At 46.9% G+C, this 16507-nt stretch overlaps 3 protein-coding genes across 3 annotated transcripts in view; 1 reads left to right on the top strand and 2 right to left on the bottom strand.

The window, feature by feature from the left end:
* LOC137803032 (immunoglobulin lambda-1 light chain-like) overlaps positions 1-3606 on the bottom strand; it is a 5056-nt gene extending 1450 nt beyond the window's left edge. Inside the window, exons 1-4 of the mRNA XM_068601286.1 lie at positions 3564-3606; positions 3157-3474; positions 2249-2284; positions 25-356 (exon numbers count right to left, since the gene is read on the bottom strand). Of these exons, the coding sequence (XP_068457387.1) occupies positions 25-356; positions 2249-2284; positions 3157-3474; positions 3564-3606 (729 nt within the window). The remainder of the gene's footprint in view (positions 1-24; positions 357-2248; positions 2285-3156; positions 3475-3563) is intronic.
* A 2995-nt stretch (positions 3607-6601) lies between these two features.
* Positions 6602-11501, bottom strand: vcpip1 (valosin containing protein (p97)/p47 complex interacting protein 1). Its single transcript, XM_068567750.1, has 3 exons — positions 8651-11501; positions 8187-8273; positions 6602-7780 (listed from the first exon to the last, which is right to left on the bottom strand). The coding sequence occupies exons 1-3, from the start codon at positions 11340-11342 to the stop codon at positions 6987-6989; spliced, it is 3573 nt and encodes a 1190-aa protein (XP_068423851.1). The 5' UTR covers positions 11343-11501; the 3' UTR covers positions 6602-6986.
* A 1309-nt stretch (positions 11502-12810) lies between these two features.
* dusp28 (dual specificity phosphatase 28) lies at positions 12811-15498 on the top strand. Its single transcript, XM_068568062.1, has 3 exons — positions 12811-12930; positions 13537-13921; positions 15363-15498. Exons 2-3 carry the CDS (start codon positions 13574-13576, stop codon positions 15477-15479), a joined length of 465 nt encoding a protein of 154 aa, XP_068424163.1. The 5' UTR covers positions 12811-12930; positions 13537-13573; the 3' UTR covers positions 15480-15498.
* Positions 15499-16507: the final 1009 nt, after the last annotated feature.

Here is a 16507-nt window from a genome sequence, read left to right as displayed (position 1 = left end):
GCCTCCTCATGGAGCTGACTCTACTGAACACCTCCCTGAGGCTCCATCACCTTGCTCTGTCGAGGCCTCCACCTCTCCGGCCTCGTGGTGGGCGTAGCAGCGGTATTTGTAGCCGCCGCTCTGCTGATGGAGCAGCAAGATGGCGGCGCTGCGTCCGGCCTCCCTGAGCTGCAGCTGCTCTCCCTCAGCAGGGGGCAGCGCCTCCAGAGGACCGTTCTGCTTTCGCCTCCTCCAGGAGAACCGGACCTGAGGAGGGAACATGGCGAAGGCCACGCACAGCAGGAGGCTCCTCCCCTCCAGGTGCACTCTGGGTACTGCTGGGTACACGCTCACCACGGGCTTCACCACGGGCTCAGCTGAGGTTACCAACAGTATTATTACTAACGATGAAATATAATACAATATATGATACAACCAAGTAGAATATAATGTAATGTAAAACATGATGAGGAAAGATAAAATAATGAAATATAATATAATATAATATAATGGAATGTAACATTATACAATATAATATATTATAATGTAACATAGTACAAAACAACACATTAAAAAGTAATATAATACAATACACTATAATGAAATATAAAATAATGCAATATAATATAGTTAATAATATAATAAATACTATTTAATAATATAATGGAATGTAACATTTTACAATACAATATAATATAGTATAATGTAACATAGTACAAAACTAAACATTACATTAAAATGTAATGTAATATAATATAATACACTATAATGAAATATAAAATAATGCAAAAATATCTTATGGAATATAAAGTAAAACAAAACATTATGATCCCATCCAAATCCATTCAAATAAAATATGTTTAATCATACAATACAATACATTAAAATAATATTACAACAATCAACAATGCAATAAAATATAGTATAACTTAATATTGTACAATACAATATAATAAAATATGATATTACATAATGTATTTTAATATAGTATTAACAAATCAAATCAAGTATAATTTAATATAATTGATGATCATACAGCCCATAATATAATATTTTATCATATTATATAATGAATTATAATATATTATTACTAATAACATAATATCATGTGAAATAATTAATGCATGTATCTTAATTTAATGAAAGTTTTTCTCTACAAAAGATAACAGATTATTTATTTAACAATAGAATTAACACTTACAGCAATATTGTTTTTTACATCTTTCATAACAAATTTAACATCAAATTTGAATCAAATATTTAGCAATAAAATTAAATGAAAAGAATGTATTAATACCTAAGAAGAAATAAATAAAATAAATAACCTATGAATATATTAATTATTGTTTTAATAGCGAACTACAATGAAATGTTCAGATATGTAAATTGTATTAAAACATTTAACAAGATGTGATTAAACTTTATTAATCATCATATATTATAATCGTTAACAAACATATTGTTATGAACTGCATGTTTATTAATAATCATTACAATAAATAAACTATGACTTTATCTCCATTTAGTTTATTCTCATTGATCGTTTATGTTTTGTCTTCATAATAATAAATTCTATACTCGACTACAGTGAAGTGTTTGGATTCATCAAAGGTGAAATAAAAAGAGTTCAACATAAATACATAAAGAAATATTAATTAATATGATACATAATAATGAACACTATTTTATAATTATTTTACATAAAGTTAAGTGGTTAAATTATTTATATTTTATTAAAAGTGCATGCGGGGACAAAAACAAATATTTGTATATATATATATATATATATATATATATATATATATATATATATATATATATATATATATATATATATATATATACTACTACTACTTGTATTATCTTATTCAGTATCAGGTTGCCTTCATATATAAATATATCTTCCAGGAAAAGACATATGTATCAGAATAATAAATACAAATGACATGAGGCTGATATTACCATTAATAAATGATACATTATTAATACATTTAGTATATATAGAATATTTATAGTTATATGCTTTAAAATACATTTACTAACCATTAATTTGAATATCATATATATTCTAATGTTAGAATAACTCAGAGGATCAATAACCTTTCATATTTTTTTCATTTGTATATAATTCTTTTTCTTTATGAATCAATTTAAACTCTTATGGAAATAAATCATAACTTTGAAGCTTTGTAAAAGCTTCTTAATCATGATAAAAACACTAACATGTGAACATAAAACACATCTGAAGTAAATAAATGTTTATTCTTACCTGTTACATAGAGTTCAGTTCCAGAGCCAAAGATATCTGGATATCCATATCCATATCTATATCCATCGACATATCTATAACTATACTTCACACAGTGAAACTCAGTGATACTAAAACCTCTGCTGAGGTGAACGAACAATGAAGGAGTTTCACTACAGAGGAACCTCATCTCCTTACTCTATCTCTAAGGCCGAGCCCTACAGAGGAACCTCATCTCCTTACTCTATCTCTAAGGCCGAGCCCTACAGAGGAACCTCATCTCCTCACTCTATCTCTAAGGCCGAGCCCTACAGAGGAACCTCATCTCCTCACTCTATCTCTAAGGCTGAGCCCTACAGAGGAACCTCATCTCCTTACTCTATCTCTAAGGCCGAGCCCTACAGGGGAACCTCATCTCCTTACTCTATCTCTAAGGCCGAGCCCTACAGGGGAACCTCATCTCCTTACTCTATCTCTAAGGCCGAGCCCTACGGAGGAACCTCATCTCCTTACTCTATCTCTAAGGCCGAGCCCTACAGAGGAACCTCATCTCCTTACTCTATCTTTAAGGCTGAGCCCTACAGAGGAACCTCATCTCCTTACTCTATCTCTAAGGCTGAGCCCTACAGAGGAACCTCATCTCCTTACTCTATCTCTAAGGCTGAGCCCTACAGAGGAACCTTATCTCCTTTGTATAGGAGACACAGGAAGAGCAGCTCGGCCTTGTGAGGAGACTTTATTCCATCTGCAGGATTTAATTTGCATGATGAATTATAATGGTTTGATCTTTGAGCCTCTCGTTGTCCTCGCTGAGGGAAACAACAATAATAAAGAGTGAACCGTAAGGCTGAGCTGTGGTTGCTGCTCTCTTCCTGTTTCTAACATCTGCTCCTCTGGTTTTTGTTCAGGCTGCAGGAATCAGTTCTCACTGTGGAACCAACAGGAGCAGAAGTACCGAGCTGCATGAGAGGGTTTCACCTGCTGGATCTGCAACTCACAGCCGTTCTGCTTCAACACAGCTGAGAAATCATTTTTCTGAGGATGATCGTATCTTTTATCTATGTCACCATTACTTTTATCAATATCAAGAATCAGTGTGAATGTTCCTGTGTCTGTCTTCTGGTACCAGAATACATAATCACTATCACACTGATCAGTGCCTCGGCAGCTGAAGGAGACTTTCCCTCCGCCCCTCCTGGTCATCGTTAAGTCATCCTGAATCAGGTGTGCAGCCTCGGCCTCCAGCGCTGTAGAGCAACAGACAGGTGGAGGTGAGCGTCACGGTGTGTGTCACAGGTGCAGCTCGCTGGCTCCTGATTGGCTGGGAAACACTCACCTGAAAGCAGGCAGCACAGAGCCGCGGCCGGGAGGAAGAGCATGCTGAGCATCGGTGCAGAGAAGTGGAGCTCTGCTGCAGAGCGAGGACCAACCAGGACGAGCTGCGAGGCCTCCAGAGGGCGTGTGTGGAGACAGCGACATCGTCAGCGTAGAGGGGAACGTTCCCACTGTGACGCTGCTGAGCTCATGCCGTGATGCGTTCAAGGCCGGGACACAGAGTTGTGTTCATCTGTTGTATGAAAACTATGAAAGCTCCTTTTTATGCATCGTGTGGTTCGTCACAATGAAACCTTCAAGCTCCAGAAATATGATCGTGTTGAAAGAGAAGACGAAGGTTCCTGTGAGCGATCAGAGCGGATGCATTTCCACTTTTATCTCATTTATACATGAAAATATATTTATATTTTTTTATATCAATATAAAAATATATATTCACATGACTCTCAAGCTAACGCTAATTTATTTTAAATTATAAGATTTTGTGTCTGTTTATGTGTATTTAATGAGTAAATATTATTGATATCTGGATGAGCGTACGTTGCATGAGCACACGTTGAGCAGGAGCGCCACCCTGTGGTCAGTCAGTCATTACCCAGCATGCACCAATCAGATGTTTTGGCATGAAATAAGTAATTTTTTATTCATTTTTGCCCCTAACGACAGTTTCTTGACTGAAACTCTTCCAGGTCAAGACTTTGTTGGATCATTGTTGTAGATTCTGGTTCTTGAGGTCATAATCTTTCCATAAAGGTGAGTTATTAATATGTGTGCTGTTAAGGCCCTGAACCAGACCAGTGGAAAGTATTGCTCACAGTATGATATAAAAGTGATTTCTTTTTTTTTAAATATACATTTTATTTCTAAGACAATTCTGACAACATAAAATAAAACAAGTATTAGAACTCATTTGGGGTTCATGTGACTGCAGGAACACGAGTCTGACGGCTCACTTCTTTATTATCTTGGTGAAAAGAACTGAAACTCATCTGGAGATTTTTAAAATGTTCAAACTTACAATAATAAATAATCTTAAACATAACCAACATATTTCCTGTATTTTTATTATAAGCTTTTGTTTCTTTTCTAAAATGTTGAGATTCACGTGTGATGATGTTCACGATCAGCTGGTCATTGATCACAGCCCTCTGCTGGTCATTGATCACAGCCCTCTGCTGGTCATTGATCACAGCCCTCTGCTGGTCATTGATCACAGCCCTCTGCTGGTCATTGATCACAGCCCTCTGCTGGTCATTGATCACAGCCCTCTGCTGGTCATTGATCACAGCCCTCTGCTGGTCATTGATCACAGCCCTCTGCTGGTCATTGATCACAGCCCTCTGCTGGTTATTGATCACAGCCCTCAGCGTCTCACTGATCTCCTTCGCAGGTTGAGGGTAAAATGTTTGAACAGAACAAACAAAACAAAAACAAGTGAAGGAAGTGAGTTTATTGTCGGGTTGAAAGTCATCACATGCAAACAGCGAAGTCGAAGCCGCGAATCGCCGATTTATTTTATTAGCAAACCAGAGAAAACAAGACGTGAAGGAACTGAACCATCTGTGTTTCTGTACAAGTCCAAATATACTACAATATGTACTAATATACAACTGGATTACATCTCATGTCCGCGTACAGCAGTAAAAGAAAAACTTCAAGTCTGTTTCGGGCGGCGGCGCTTCTCTCTCTCAGGTCCGGCTAACGTTAGAATGCTAAGCTAACGTACAAAGTGCAGTCTCGCGTTTGTTCGCCTCAAAACCAGAATAAACCTCGTTCACATTCAACACTTTAGACATTTGTTTTCGTGCCCAAAAAACAACCAAAAGAACAAAAAAAACTGTGGAACTTTTTAAATTTAAGTGAAAATAAAAGTATTTTTATATATTTATGTAAAAGAAACTCGTGGAACTAAGAAGTCGAGTGAAGAGAACAGATTTTAAGGCCCGGCGACAAGTTTCACCCCCGAAAACAAAGATGTGAAAAAACATTTTGTTGGCAACAAAAGTGTGAAACTGAGTCACTTTAAAGGAAAAGTAAATAAATCGTGATTAGCTTAGCTTAGCATAAAATCTCACGTGTCGCTTTAACACAACTTGCTTTGTGTTTTTCACCTTTGGACAGAGCCGGCTAGCTGTGTCCCTTGTTCCCAGTCTTTGTGCTAAGCTAAGCTAACCGCTGAGCAAGACGGAAACGGCACAAAGGATGCTGGGAAAACAGGTCCGGCCGTCTTTTCATCGGCGTCTAACCGTGACTTCTACGTTTGGACCTTTTGGTTTAAAGAATGGTAGATTTATTAAATCACCTCCAAAGAACTTCTGAAGCTCCTCGAGCGATCAAACCTCCACAAGACGCTGCGGTTCTGCTGCCGACGCAGAACAAAACACACAGAACGTCCACCAGCGGAACCAGAACGTCCACCAGCGGAGGAACGTTGAGACCGGACGCTAAAGGCTGAAGCGAATAAAACAAATTAAAATATTTGAGGAAGTTTGTTTAAACGTTTTTATACTGCAGCGAATTCCACTCGTTCTCAAACTTTGATGGAACAATTATATATATATATATATATATATATATATATATTCACTTCCTGGTGACTATTCCAACGTCTTCTCTTTGGGGTTCTATGTTTTCAGACAAACACGGACCTCAACGTCGTTTTGTTTCCTAAAAGTAAAAAAATAAAAAGAAGATTTTACTTCAGTTTGGACTCTTTGCTTTGAAGCGGTTCCGTGGTTCCAGGAGGACTTTGAGGAACAGAAACAGCAGCGGGCGCTTGAAGTCGAGCCGTTTGTATTTTCCTATTTTAATTAAAGTCGTCGCTCTGAACGTCTTCCTTGTGGCCGACGAACTCGCGACGAGACGCGTCACACGGCGTGAAACCGAGACTCCAGAGGGGCGACGACACGACGATATCGGGTCGAGTCAGCGGCCGAGAAGCGAACACAGACCCCCCTCCTCCTCCTCCTCCTCCTCCTCCTCCTCCTCCTCCTCCTCCTCCTCCTCCTCCCCCTCCTCCTCCACCACCCCTCCCTCCTCCTCTCCCCTCCTCTGAAAAGCAGACTTGGGCGATGAAAAACACACCCTGAAAAAAGGCAAAATAATGTCCTCTCAGAAGCGAGTCAACCAGACGTTGTGTTTGTTATGTGGTCTCGCGTGTGGACCAATGGGATGAGAGCGCGTGCCAGAGGAAGCGTGTGTGTGTGTGTGTGTGTGTACGTAGAGTTTGAACGCACGCGGGCCTCCGTAAGCCGCCGCCCTCGTGGGTTCTCGTCCCACTGCGGAGGGGGCGGGGCTCTGGAGTCATGCAGCAAAGAGACGACGAAACAACGATGACGACCAAAAGCTGGAGGATCCGACCGGCGGCGTTCTGACACCCTAAAGGACGCCGGCGAGGCGGGGCAGGGGGCGGGGCCAGGAGTGATCAGGAGTGATCCATGGGTTCGGTGGCGTTGCTCTGCTCGCCGTCCTGACTGTCCATCTCCTCCGGCTCCTCCCTCTTCCCGTCCGGTGTGCCGGCCGCCGCCACGGCCGGACGCTTGTCGTCGTCTGCCGTGGACGCCGCTTGGCCGCGGGCTCCCGACTCGTTAGTCGCGCCCCCGCCCGCGGCGGCGCTCTGCTGCTCCCGCAGGTGGCGCTCCATGGAGGCCTGGATGGAGGAGACCATCTCCTGCAGCTTCCTGCGCTGCTGCTCCATCAGGCCGGGGTCCGGGCCGCGCCCGTCCTTCGTGGTGACGAAGCCCGGCGCCACGCGGACCAGCTCCCTGGCGGCGGCGGCGTCCTCGGGGACGTCCGACAGGTCCGGCAGGTCCGGCGGGCCCCGGGACGACGCGCTGGCGCTCAGGTCCACGCCGCTGCTGTGCTGGCGCGTGATAGGCCGGTGCTGCTCGGGAGGGGAGGAGCCGCCGGCGCCGCCCAGCGAGTGGCCTTTGCCCTGGAAGGCGGCGACGCTCTGCAGCTGCTCCTTCTTGCGGACGACGCCGCCGCCGCCGGGCCGCAGCGCGCCGTGGGAGGGGCTTCCCTCTCTGCTGCCCCTGGTGGCCGCCGCCTCGGAGCGCAGCTGCACCAGCGCCTCCTTCACCAGCTCCTCCACGTCGGGGCCGACGGGGAAGTGGCCCGCGGCGTCCACGCAGAGCTCCAGGCGCTCCTCTGCAGCGCTGTACACGAAGGTCTTCCCCGTCAGGTGGGGCAGCGTGCAGTGCTTACCGTCCATCAGGCCTGAAACACAAGGGCCTCCCATATTTATACAGATCATGTGACCAGGAGAACATGTGACCAGTAGATCATGTGACCATGTGACCAGGAGAACATGTGACCAGTAGATCATGTGACCATGTGACCAGGAGAACATGTGACCAGTAGATCATGTGACCAGTAGATCATGTGATCAGGACGTTATGTTTCTTTAGTCTCTGGTCATGTGACTTGTAAACAACCAATCAGTGTTTAGACCAGTAGGAGGAGAGCTAGTAACGTTAGCAGCACGGCTAACGGAGAACCAGCGGAGGTTCAGTTACATGATGATGCGTTCAGGCTCTGCTCAGTGAACATGAGTACTGGCTGAAGGTGAATGATAATGTTCTCACGGTGCGTTCAGGTGTAATCTAGTAAAATGTGGCGTTACCCATGTCCTTCTTCACGATGTTGTAGAAGACGCCGCTCTGCAGGAACAGGTGCGGCAGCTTCTTAGCGTACGACCACACGTCCTCACCTGGAACACAGGGACAGAGACCGGGTTCAACGAGAGACCCTGAACGCACCGCAGACTTACACAGGATCATATTTAAACATCAGGATTCGGATGATTTAATTCCAAAACATGAGAATGTTCTTAGTAAATATTTTAACATTTTAACATTCCAGAATCTTATTTTTATTAAGAGTATGACTCATAAAATGTTTGTTTTTTGTTTGTATCACCGTTGGTCATATTTGTGTTTACAGCATTTATGAAACACTGAAGAAAAAAAAAGGAAAATATAAAAAATATACATTCATAATATTACAGCCTTTTCTTCTTGTCACCTGATGTTTTTTTTCAGTAATGAAGCGACTTGTTGTCACATGACCACACCATGTGACTCTTACCCATCAAGGTTGCTAGGAGACAGAGGGAGGACATCTCAAGGTCGATGCTGTCCTGGAGCTCGCGGCCGCTCGTCCTGCCGGACGTCACGGCGTCCTCGGTCTTCATGGTGGGGGGGCAGCCGGAGGCCGCCAGGGCGCCGTGCGGGCCCGCGGCCCCGAGCGCGGCGGCGGGGCCCCCGGGGTCCTCGGGCGCCTTCAGTATCTCCACCGTCACGCGGTCGCCGTGCTGCAGCGCCGCCGGCTCGTTCTCCTCGCCGTCCCTCGGCGGCGGCAGCTCTCTGGGCGGGAAGCCGTGGCGGATGCACTGCCGCGCCGCCGGCACGCCGAACTGCCCGGCGATGCGGCTCTGCAGCTCCGAGAAGGTGGTGCGGGCCTGCAGGGTCAGCATGGCCTGTCGGCCGTCGCTCGTGGTCACCCGGATCTTCTTCTCCTGATTGGACGACGACGGGGACGAGGAGGTGGAGGATTTGGTGGGCGTGGCCGGAGCCGAGGAAGAGGAGGCGGCGGTCTCCGGAGACCCGCCGGGGGCCTTCTGGTCCCGGACCTTCTGGTCCTGCTTCAGCTTGTCGGTGCGGCGCCTCTGGGTGACGGAGGCCTGCTCGCTGATGCTCCGCTGGACGCCGCGCTCCGCCCGGCTCATCGTCAGCTCCTCCTTGTGGATCGTCTTCGTCTTCTGGCCGGTCAGGATGATCTTGGTGGGCGGCTGGGCGACGGGCGGCAACGTCTCGGCGCCGTCGGCGTCGGAGATCCGGCGGTCGTGCGCCCCGGCGACGGACACGGGGTTGTACTCGTCCGGGTTCTTCTTGGCGGTGTGGTGCAGGATGGTGTTGACCACCTTCTGCACCAGCGTCTCGCTGCCGAACTCCCCGGGAAAGTGCTTGGTCACCAGCTTCATGGCCACGTCGTACACGTTGCTGTTCAGCGCCGACTCGGCGGCCTCGTACTGGAACCAGTACACCGTCTCCCTCACCACGCGGCCCGCCCACTCCAGCGTGATGGGGAAGGCCTCGGGCAGGTTGTCGTACTCCTTCCCCTCCCAGAAGTGCTTGAAGCCGCACCCGCACTTCCCGCCCTGGGACCGGGCGTTGGTCCGGTCCCCGTCCAGGTAGACCACCGCCCCGTCGCCGAGCACGTGGCGCACCGACGTGCCGTGGCACCAGTTGCAGGCGTTGAGGGAGCTGAGCTTGTAATCCGGCGCCAGGACGTCCCGCTGGGGGTCGTAGGAGCAGACCACGTTGTTGAGGGGGAAGCTGTAGTTCTTGTCCGGCCGCAGCTGGCCGTGCGTGGTCTTGGCCAGGTTGTAGAGCTTCCCGCCGGGGACCAGCCACTCTGGCGGCACGTGGAGCTCGGACAGCGCGCCGCAGATCAGGCAGCGGTGCAGCCGGTTCTCCGTCACCGACTTCTTGGCCGCCTCAGTCACCTCCTCGGGCTGGACCCCGATCACGCCGGTGCGCCGGTAGACGTACTGGTGCACGTCAGCCACCAGCGACGGGTGGATGCCGTGCCGCTCCGTGAACACCTCCTCCATGGCGTTCACCAGGCGCAGCAGGTACTTGTCTTGCAGGCCGCGGTCGCCGCCGATCACGCAGCCGCCGTCCGGCTCCAGCTCCACGTACTTGCGGATGAGCTCCTGCGGGACGCCCCAGGCCTTCGGCAGCAGGCGCGCCGGCAGCTTGGGCGGCGCCGCGTCCTTGATCCCCACCAGGGGGATGTAGTGGTTCCGGCCCGAGCTGCTCCAGGCGATGCAGATGGGCTTGTGGAGCGCGCCGTCCTTCCCCCGGCACCGCTCCTCGGCCACCAGGCCCGGCAGGAAGGTGGCCGAGTAGTCCCCGGGGCTGCGCATGCCGCTCAGCGAGTCCAGCAGGATGATGGGCCGGTGGAGCACGTTGGCCAGGCCGAAGATGTGGATGTTGCGCAGGCCGAGCGGGACGCCCTCCGGCGGCACGAACAGGGGGTCGCACTCGTTGATGATGTCCTCCCACTCCGCCGCGTCGATGAAGTCCTGGAAGAGGGCCTTGTAGCGGTCCAGGTTCTGCTTGAAGTTCTGCTTCAGGTTCTCCCTCAGGGCGTGCCAGAACAGCTCCCGGCCCACCAGCGCCCGGGACACGGCGTGCACCAGGCAGTGCCCGTCCCCGTCCACGTGGACCGGGATCAGGCACTCGCCGCCGCCGTTGGCCTTCCTCACCTCCTCCAGGGTGTCGTGCAGGTACGTCAGGCTGCCGGACCGGTCCCTGCCGTAGCCGGCGGCGGAGACTCGGTCCGGCTCGATGGTGAAGGCCCGGTCCCCCAGCAGGGAGCAGTCGAACATCTCCCCCTGGTTCATCTCCCGCAGCAGCTTGGCCTTGCCGGTCTGCTTGTCCATGCCGTAGCGGGTCAGCACCGGGGACAGCAGCTTGCAATGGTAGTTGGACAGACCCATCACCTTCACCAGCTCCGTGCCTTTCTTCGGGGCCCCCGTGACCCCCAGCAGGGCGTTCCTCAGCAGGTTGTGCAGCACCACGTCCGGGTCCGTCACCTCCTCCACGCGCACCAGGCTCCTCTGCTCGTGCCGCTGGCCGCACTCCGTGCACTCGATGCTGGCGGAGGAGCCGTGAGGCGCCGGGAAGAACAGCCGCGCCTGACACCGCGGGTCCGGGCAGCTGCCGGACAGCACGCGCTTGTCTTTCTTCTTGGAGCTCTGCAACAGCGACATGGCGGGAAAAAGAAAAGAGGAAGGCCGAGAGAGACAGACAGAGAAAGGCGGCTTCACTGAATCATGGCGTGCGGCTCCGGCTCCGATAACGAAGAAGTTATTCGCCAGAAAAAATAACACAAGAAACAACACGGAAGCGGCTGCTTTTTGCTCCTTTGGTCGAACTGAAACGTCGCTGAACGTAACTGCGTCACGACGGAGGGGATCGCGGGACTAGTAGTTCTTCCGTGTAGTTAATTTTTAAACATTTACACACACCGGAAGCAGAATGGTCCATTTTTGTGTTCGTCTATGAAGTCCCTTCAACACACAAAGACAGAGAGAAGACATATTTAAGTTGTCTTAAACTTTTTTTAGTTTGTTAAAGGTTCTGAACGACCAACGGCAACGCTCAGTCCACTACATTTCCCAGAGTGCAACACGCCGCGGTGACGTCCTCGTTGCGAAGGGAAGTCAACACACGGCAGAGTCATGGCGGTTTGGATGCGTTGGACGGGTTGGTCCATATGTAGGACTGTAATCTAAGTATTTTATTTAGTATAAGTACTTTTACTGTAACTGTATTATGACTATAGGGAATAAGTACATTTACCTGGCAGATTATTTTTATACTGTACTTTTACTGTAACATAGTAATACATGTATGGTATTAGTACTTGTTCCTATAACAGAGTATTTATAGTGTGGTATTTATACTTCTCCTGTAACATAGTATCTCTACAGTGTGGTATTAGTACTTTTTCTGTTACATTGTTTTTCTACTGTGTGGTATTAGTACTTTTGTAATAGTGTATTTCTACTGTGTGGTATGAGTACTTCTTCTGTAATAGTGTATTTCTTGAGGATTTTTTTTTTTGTTTAAAAAATAAAATCACTTTTATACCATATTGTGACTATGAGCATCCAGCATGATATGAGCCGGATTCACCAACAATGGCTCCTGGTTCAGGGCCTTAACGACAACCCACATGCTAACAACACGCCTGTATGGAAAGATTATGACCTCAAGAACCAGAATCTGCAACAATCCAACAAAACGTTGTCATATTAGGAAGAGTTTCAGTCCAAAATCTGTGTCGTTCGGTTAAAAAATGGTAAAAAAATACTTATTTTATGGCGCAATGTGTGAATGTTGGGCTGCTGCATCATGTGAACGTGTGTTTAGAAACGTGAGCGCAACAGGAAGAACTTTGTAGTTTCACTTTATTGAAGAAATTGTTCTTTCCTGTTTCTTGTTGTTATGAGTTTGTTCTCATGTTAATTGAATTCATTTTAAGTCTCTCTGGATAAAAGCCTCAGCTAAATGAAGTGTAAATTCGGCCCGTCTAGCTGTGATAAAACACTTCACTGCCCCCTGGTTCCCACCTGTCCACGCGTCTGACCAGCATTAGGACCCAGAGCAGCTGTCAGAGTGCAGTACAGACAGCAGCTGTGTGTGTTGATCAGGATCACTTGGGGGTCACTGGGAGACCTGGACAGACCTGCAGAGACCTGCACAGACCGGATCAACCAGAACCTTGCTGCAGGAAGGCTTTCCTCTAAAAGAAGCCCACGTTTATCTGCAGAGAGGAAGCTGCATCTGCTGCATGTGAGTCAGTCTGTCCTTGTGTGAGGCGTTCAAGGACTGTAGGTTCATTGTAACGCTGCCTGTGTCTGACAGCAGGGGATGTTCATCATTTATCAACTTTATTATTGTGTTTTCTCCTAATATCATGAACTTGAGGAACTATTGTTAAATGTGTGTATATTTCTTTATATATATATATATATATATATATATATATATATATATATATATATATATATATATATATATATTAATTTTTGTGTGTGTTGGGAGGAGAGGCGTTCGTGTCCTAAAGTGTGTGTAATGTTACGTTGTTTACGTCTTACTCAGGTGACGTATTTATTTTAAGCCCAATGCACAATGTTTTTATAAACTTAAGTATTCAACTTAACGTTAACGCGGTGGATTTAAGCCTGACATATTTAAGCCTGACTTATTTCAACCTGACGTATTTCAACCTGACTTATTTAAACCTGACATATTTAATGTGGTAATAAAATGTTAACGCAGAAAGTAAAACTAAATAATATTCATACTTCTTTCCATGAGATCAGGTTTCCAATACTGCTGCTGCTCAATTGAAATATCACGCCGTGCGTTTGCTAACATGTGCTCTGTGTCGTGCAGTCGGAGTAAGGGAGCCTGCGAGGGTCAGATCTCCAGGATGCTGCAGCTGTGCAAAGTCACCAGCGCGCTGTTCATCAGCAACGCGCGCTCGGCCTGCAGCGACGAGCTGCTCCAGCAGGAGGCGGTGACGCTCTGCATCAACGTGTCCAAGAAGCAGCCGTTCCCCGGCTCCGCCTCCGTGGCCAAGATGCGCGTGCCCGTGTACGACGAGCCGGCCGAGGACCTGTACGCTCACTTCGACCGCTGCGCCGACGCCATCCAGCGGGAGGCGCAGCGCGGCGGCCGCAGCGCGGTGTACTGCAAGAACGGACGCAGCCGCTCCGCCACCGTGTGCGCCGCCTACCTGATGAAGCACCGCGGCCTGGCGCTCTGCGACGCGCTGCAGGTCAGGCTTAACTTCAAGTCCGAGCCTGACGGGGTCAAGCAGAGCGGCTCGGAGCTCAGATTCCAGATCGTTTTTCAATGCGTTTTGAATACGTCAGGCTTTAATAGGTCAGGTTTAAATAAGTCAGGCTTTAATATGTCAGGTTTATATACGTCGGGTTTAAATATGTCAAGTTTAAATAAGTCAAATTTAAATACGTCAAGTTTAAACACATTAGGTTTAAATATCCATCCATCCATTATCTTGACCGCTCATCCTCATTAGGGTCGCGGGGCGCTGGAGCCGATCCCAGCTGTCAAGGGGCGAAGGCAGGGTTCACCCTGGACAGGTCGCCAGTTCATCACAGGGCAGACATACAGACAAACAACCATTCACACTCACACTCACACCTACGGGCAATTTAGAGTCCAATTAACCTATGCAGCATGTCTTTGGACTGTGGGAGGAAGCCGGAGAACCCGGAGAGAACCCACGCTGCCACGGGGAGAACATGCAAACTCCACACAGAAGGACCTGCCAGACCAGTATCCGAACCCCGCCCCGCCCGGGATCCGAACCACAGACCCTCTTGCTGTGAGGCGTCAGTGCTAGCCACGACACCACCGTGCAGCCGTGCAGGTTTAAATATGTGAAGTTTAAATAAGTCAGGTTCAAATACATAAGGTTTAAATAAGTCAGGTTTAAATACATGAGGTTTGAAAACATCAAATTTAAATACGTCAAGTTTAAATATGTCAGGTTTAAATACATCAGGTTTAAATACAACGAGTCAGGTTTAAATAAGATGAGTGTGACAGTACAAGTGCAAGTACACATAGTACAAATACACACAACCGATCCTGAGTCCAGTGGGAACAGAACACATATTTATTATTCTTACGTTGGCCGTCGTGACTCAGCTGAACAGGAAGCGTCCTCGAGGTCACGACTGTGTTCACCGGCAGCAAAACGCTTCCTGAGCAGAAACTGAAGCTTCAAAGTCAGAGGTTCTGTTACCAAGGTGACCTGGAGAGGAATGCTGACGGAAGCCCCGCCCCCAAAGCGCCCGCTTATTATGCTCACTGATACATCAAGAGAGAAGTTTATATAGACTTCTATACAACCAGAGGAGTCGCCCCCTGGTGGTCAGGAGAGAGAATGCAGCTTTAACACATGAAGCATAGACTTCTATACAACCAGAGGAGTCGCCCCTGGTGGTCAGGAGAGAGAATGCAGCTTTAACACATGAAGCATAGACTTCTATACAACCAGAGGAGTCGCCCCTGGTGGTCAGGAGAGAGAATGCAGCTTTAACACATGAAGCATAGACTTCTATACAACCAGAGGAGTCGCCACAGTTGAATATTTACACATTGGCTGTCATAATCTCGTTTTTGTGCAACATGCTTCTCTGGATTATTTGTTGTGGATTAAAAATGTTTCTTTGACTCGTTTCCTCCAGAAAGTGAAGACGGCTCGACACGAGATCGACCCGAACCCCGGCTTCCGCTCCCAGCTGCAGAGATACGAGCTGGAGCTGAAGAAGAGACGCAGAGAGAGAGAGGAGAGGACGGAGTGAGAGAGAGAGAGAGAGAGAGAGAGAGAGAGAGAGAGAGAGGAGAGAGAGAGAGAGAGAGAGAGAGAGGACGGAGTGAGAGAGAGAGAGAGAGAGAGAGAGAGAGAGAGAGAGAGAGAGAGAGAGAGAGAGAGAGAGAGAGAGAGGACGGAGTGAGAGAGAGAGAGAGAGAGAGAGAGAGAGAGAGAGACAAAAAATTGCCTTTAACTGGAAAAATCTGTATTGTTTGTTTTAATCAGCTTCATAATTAATTCCACTTCCTGTCAAAGACTCCAGAATAAAACGTGTAATATTAGATTCTAGAGTTTCAGTGTAAAAAATGACAAAATACAAAGAATAAAGTAAAGAATAGACTTTTATTTATGGAGTTAATAAGAGAATAAAGCACTTCATAATAAACACGGTAAAGCTTTTAAACGGTGTACATACAACATATAATAAGATAATATGTAAAGTAATTAACATATAGACTTAAAAACTGTGACAAGAGATTTTTCTCTTTAATTTGAGCTCAGATAACTATGATTTATTTATTTATTTATTGCATTCAAATTAGTAAAATATATTTATTTATCGAGAAGCAATTTGTGGAATTAAAGTTCAGTCATCAAGTCCAACGAGTTTGAAATCAATTCTCTGTTCAACTGACGGCTGAAAATAACTGAAAACATTGATCATGTTCCAGAAGCTTTTCAAAATAAAGCTCCTAAATTTGATTAAAAACAGATTCAGAATATAACAGCTGATCTCTTTATTTTAATTCAGATGCAGAATCACCGTCTGAGATACTGCAGATATTTAGTGCCAGATTATTATTATGATTATTATTATTATGATTATTATTATTATTAAAGGACCCAAAACAGAACCAAACCTTTTTTCAGCGTTCTGTCTTTCAAACAAGACAAAAACTTACTTGAATTAACTTTTTGTTTTTATTAATCCGTAAATCTACGTTTCTGTAATTTGTAAATGTGGTCTTGTTTGACCTGCAGTTCCACCTCCGACCTCTAGAGGGACTCACTTCCATA

This window comes from Clinocottus analis, unplaced genomic scaffold (genome assembly GCF_023055335.1).
Source record: "Clinocottus analis isolate CAN_PGR_092001 unplaced genomic scaffold, fCliAna1.0.p SCAF_11, whole genome shotgun sequence".
NCBI classification, from domain to species: domain Eukaryota; kingdom Metazoa; phylum Chordata; class Actinopteri; order Perciformes; family Cottidae; genus Clinocottus; species Clinocottus analis.
Note: the sequence above shows the minus strand (reverse complement) of the source record. Positions and strands in the feature narration are given on the sequence as shown.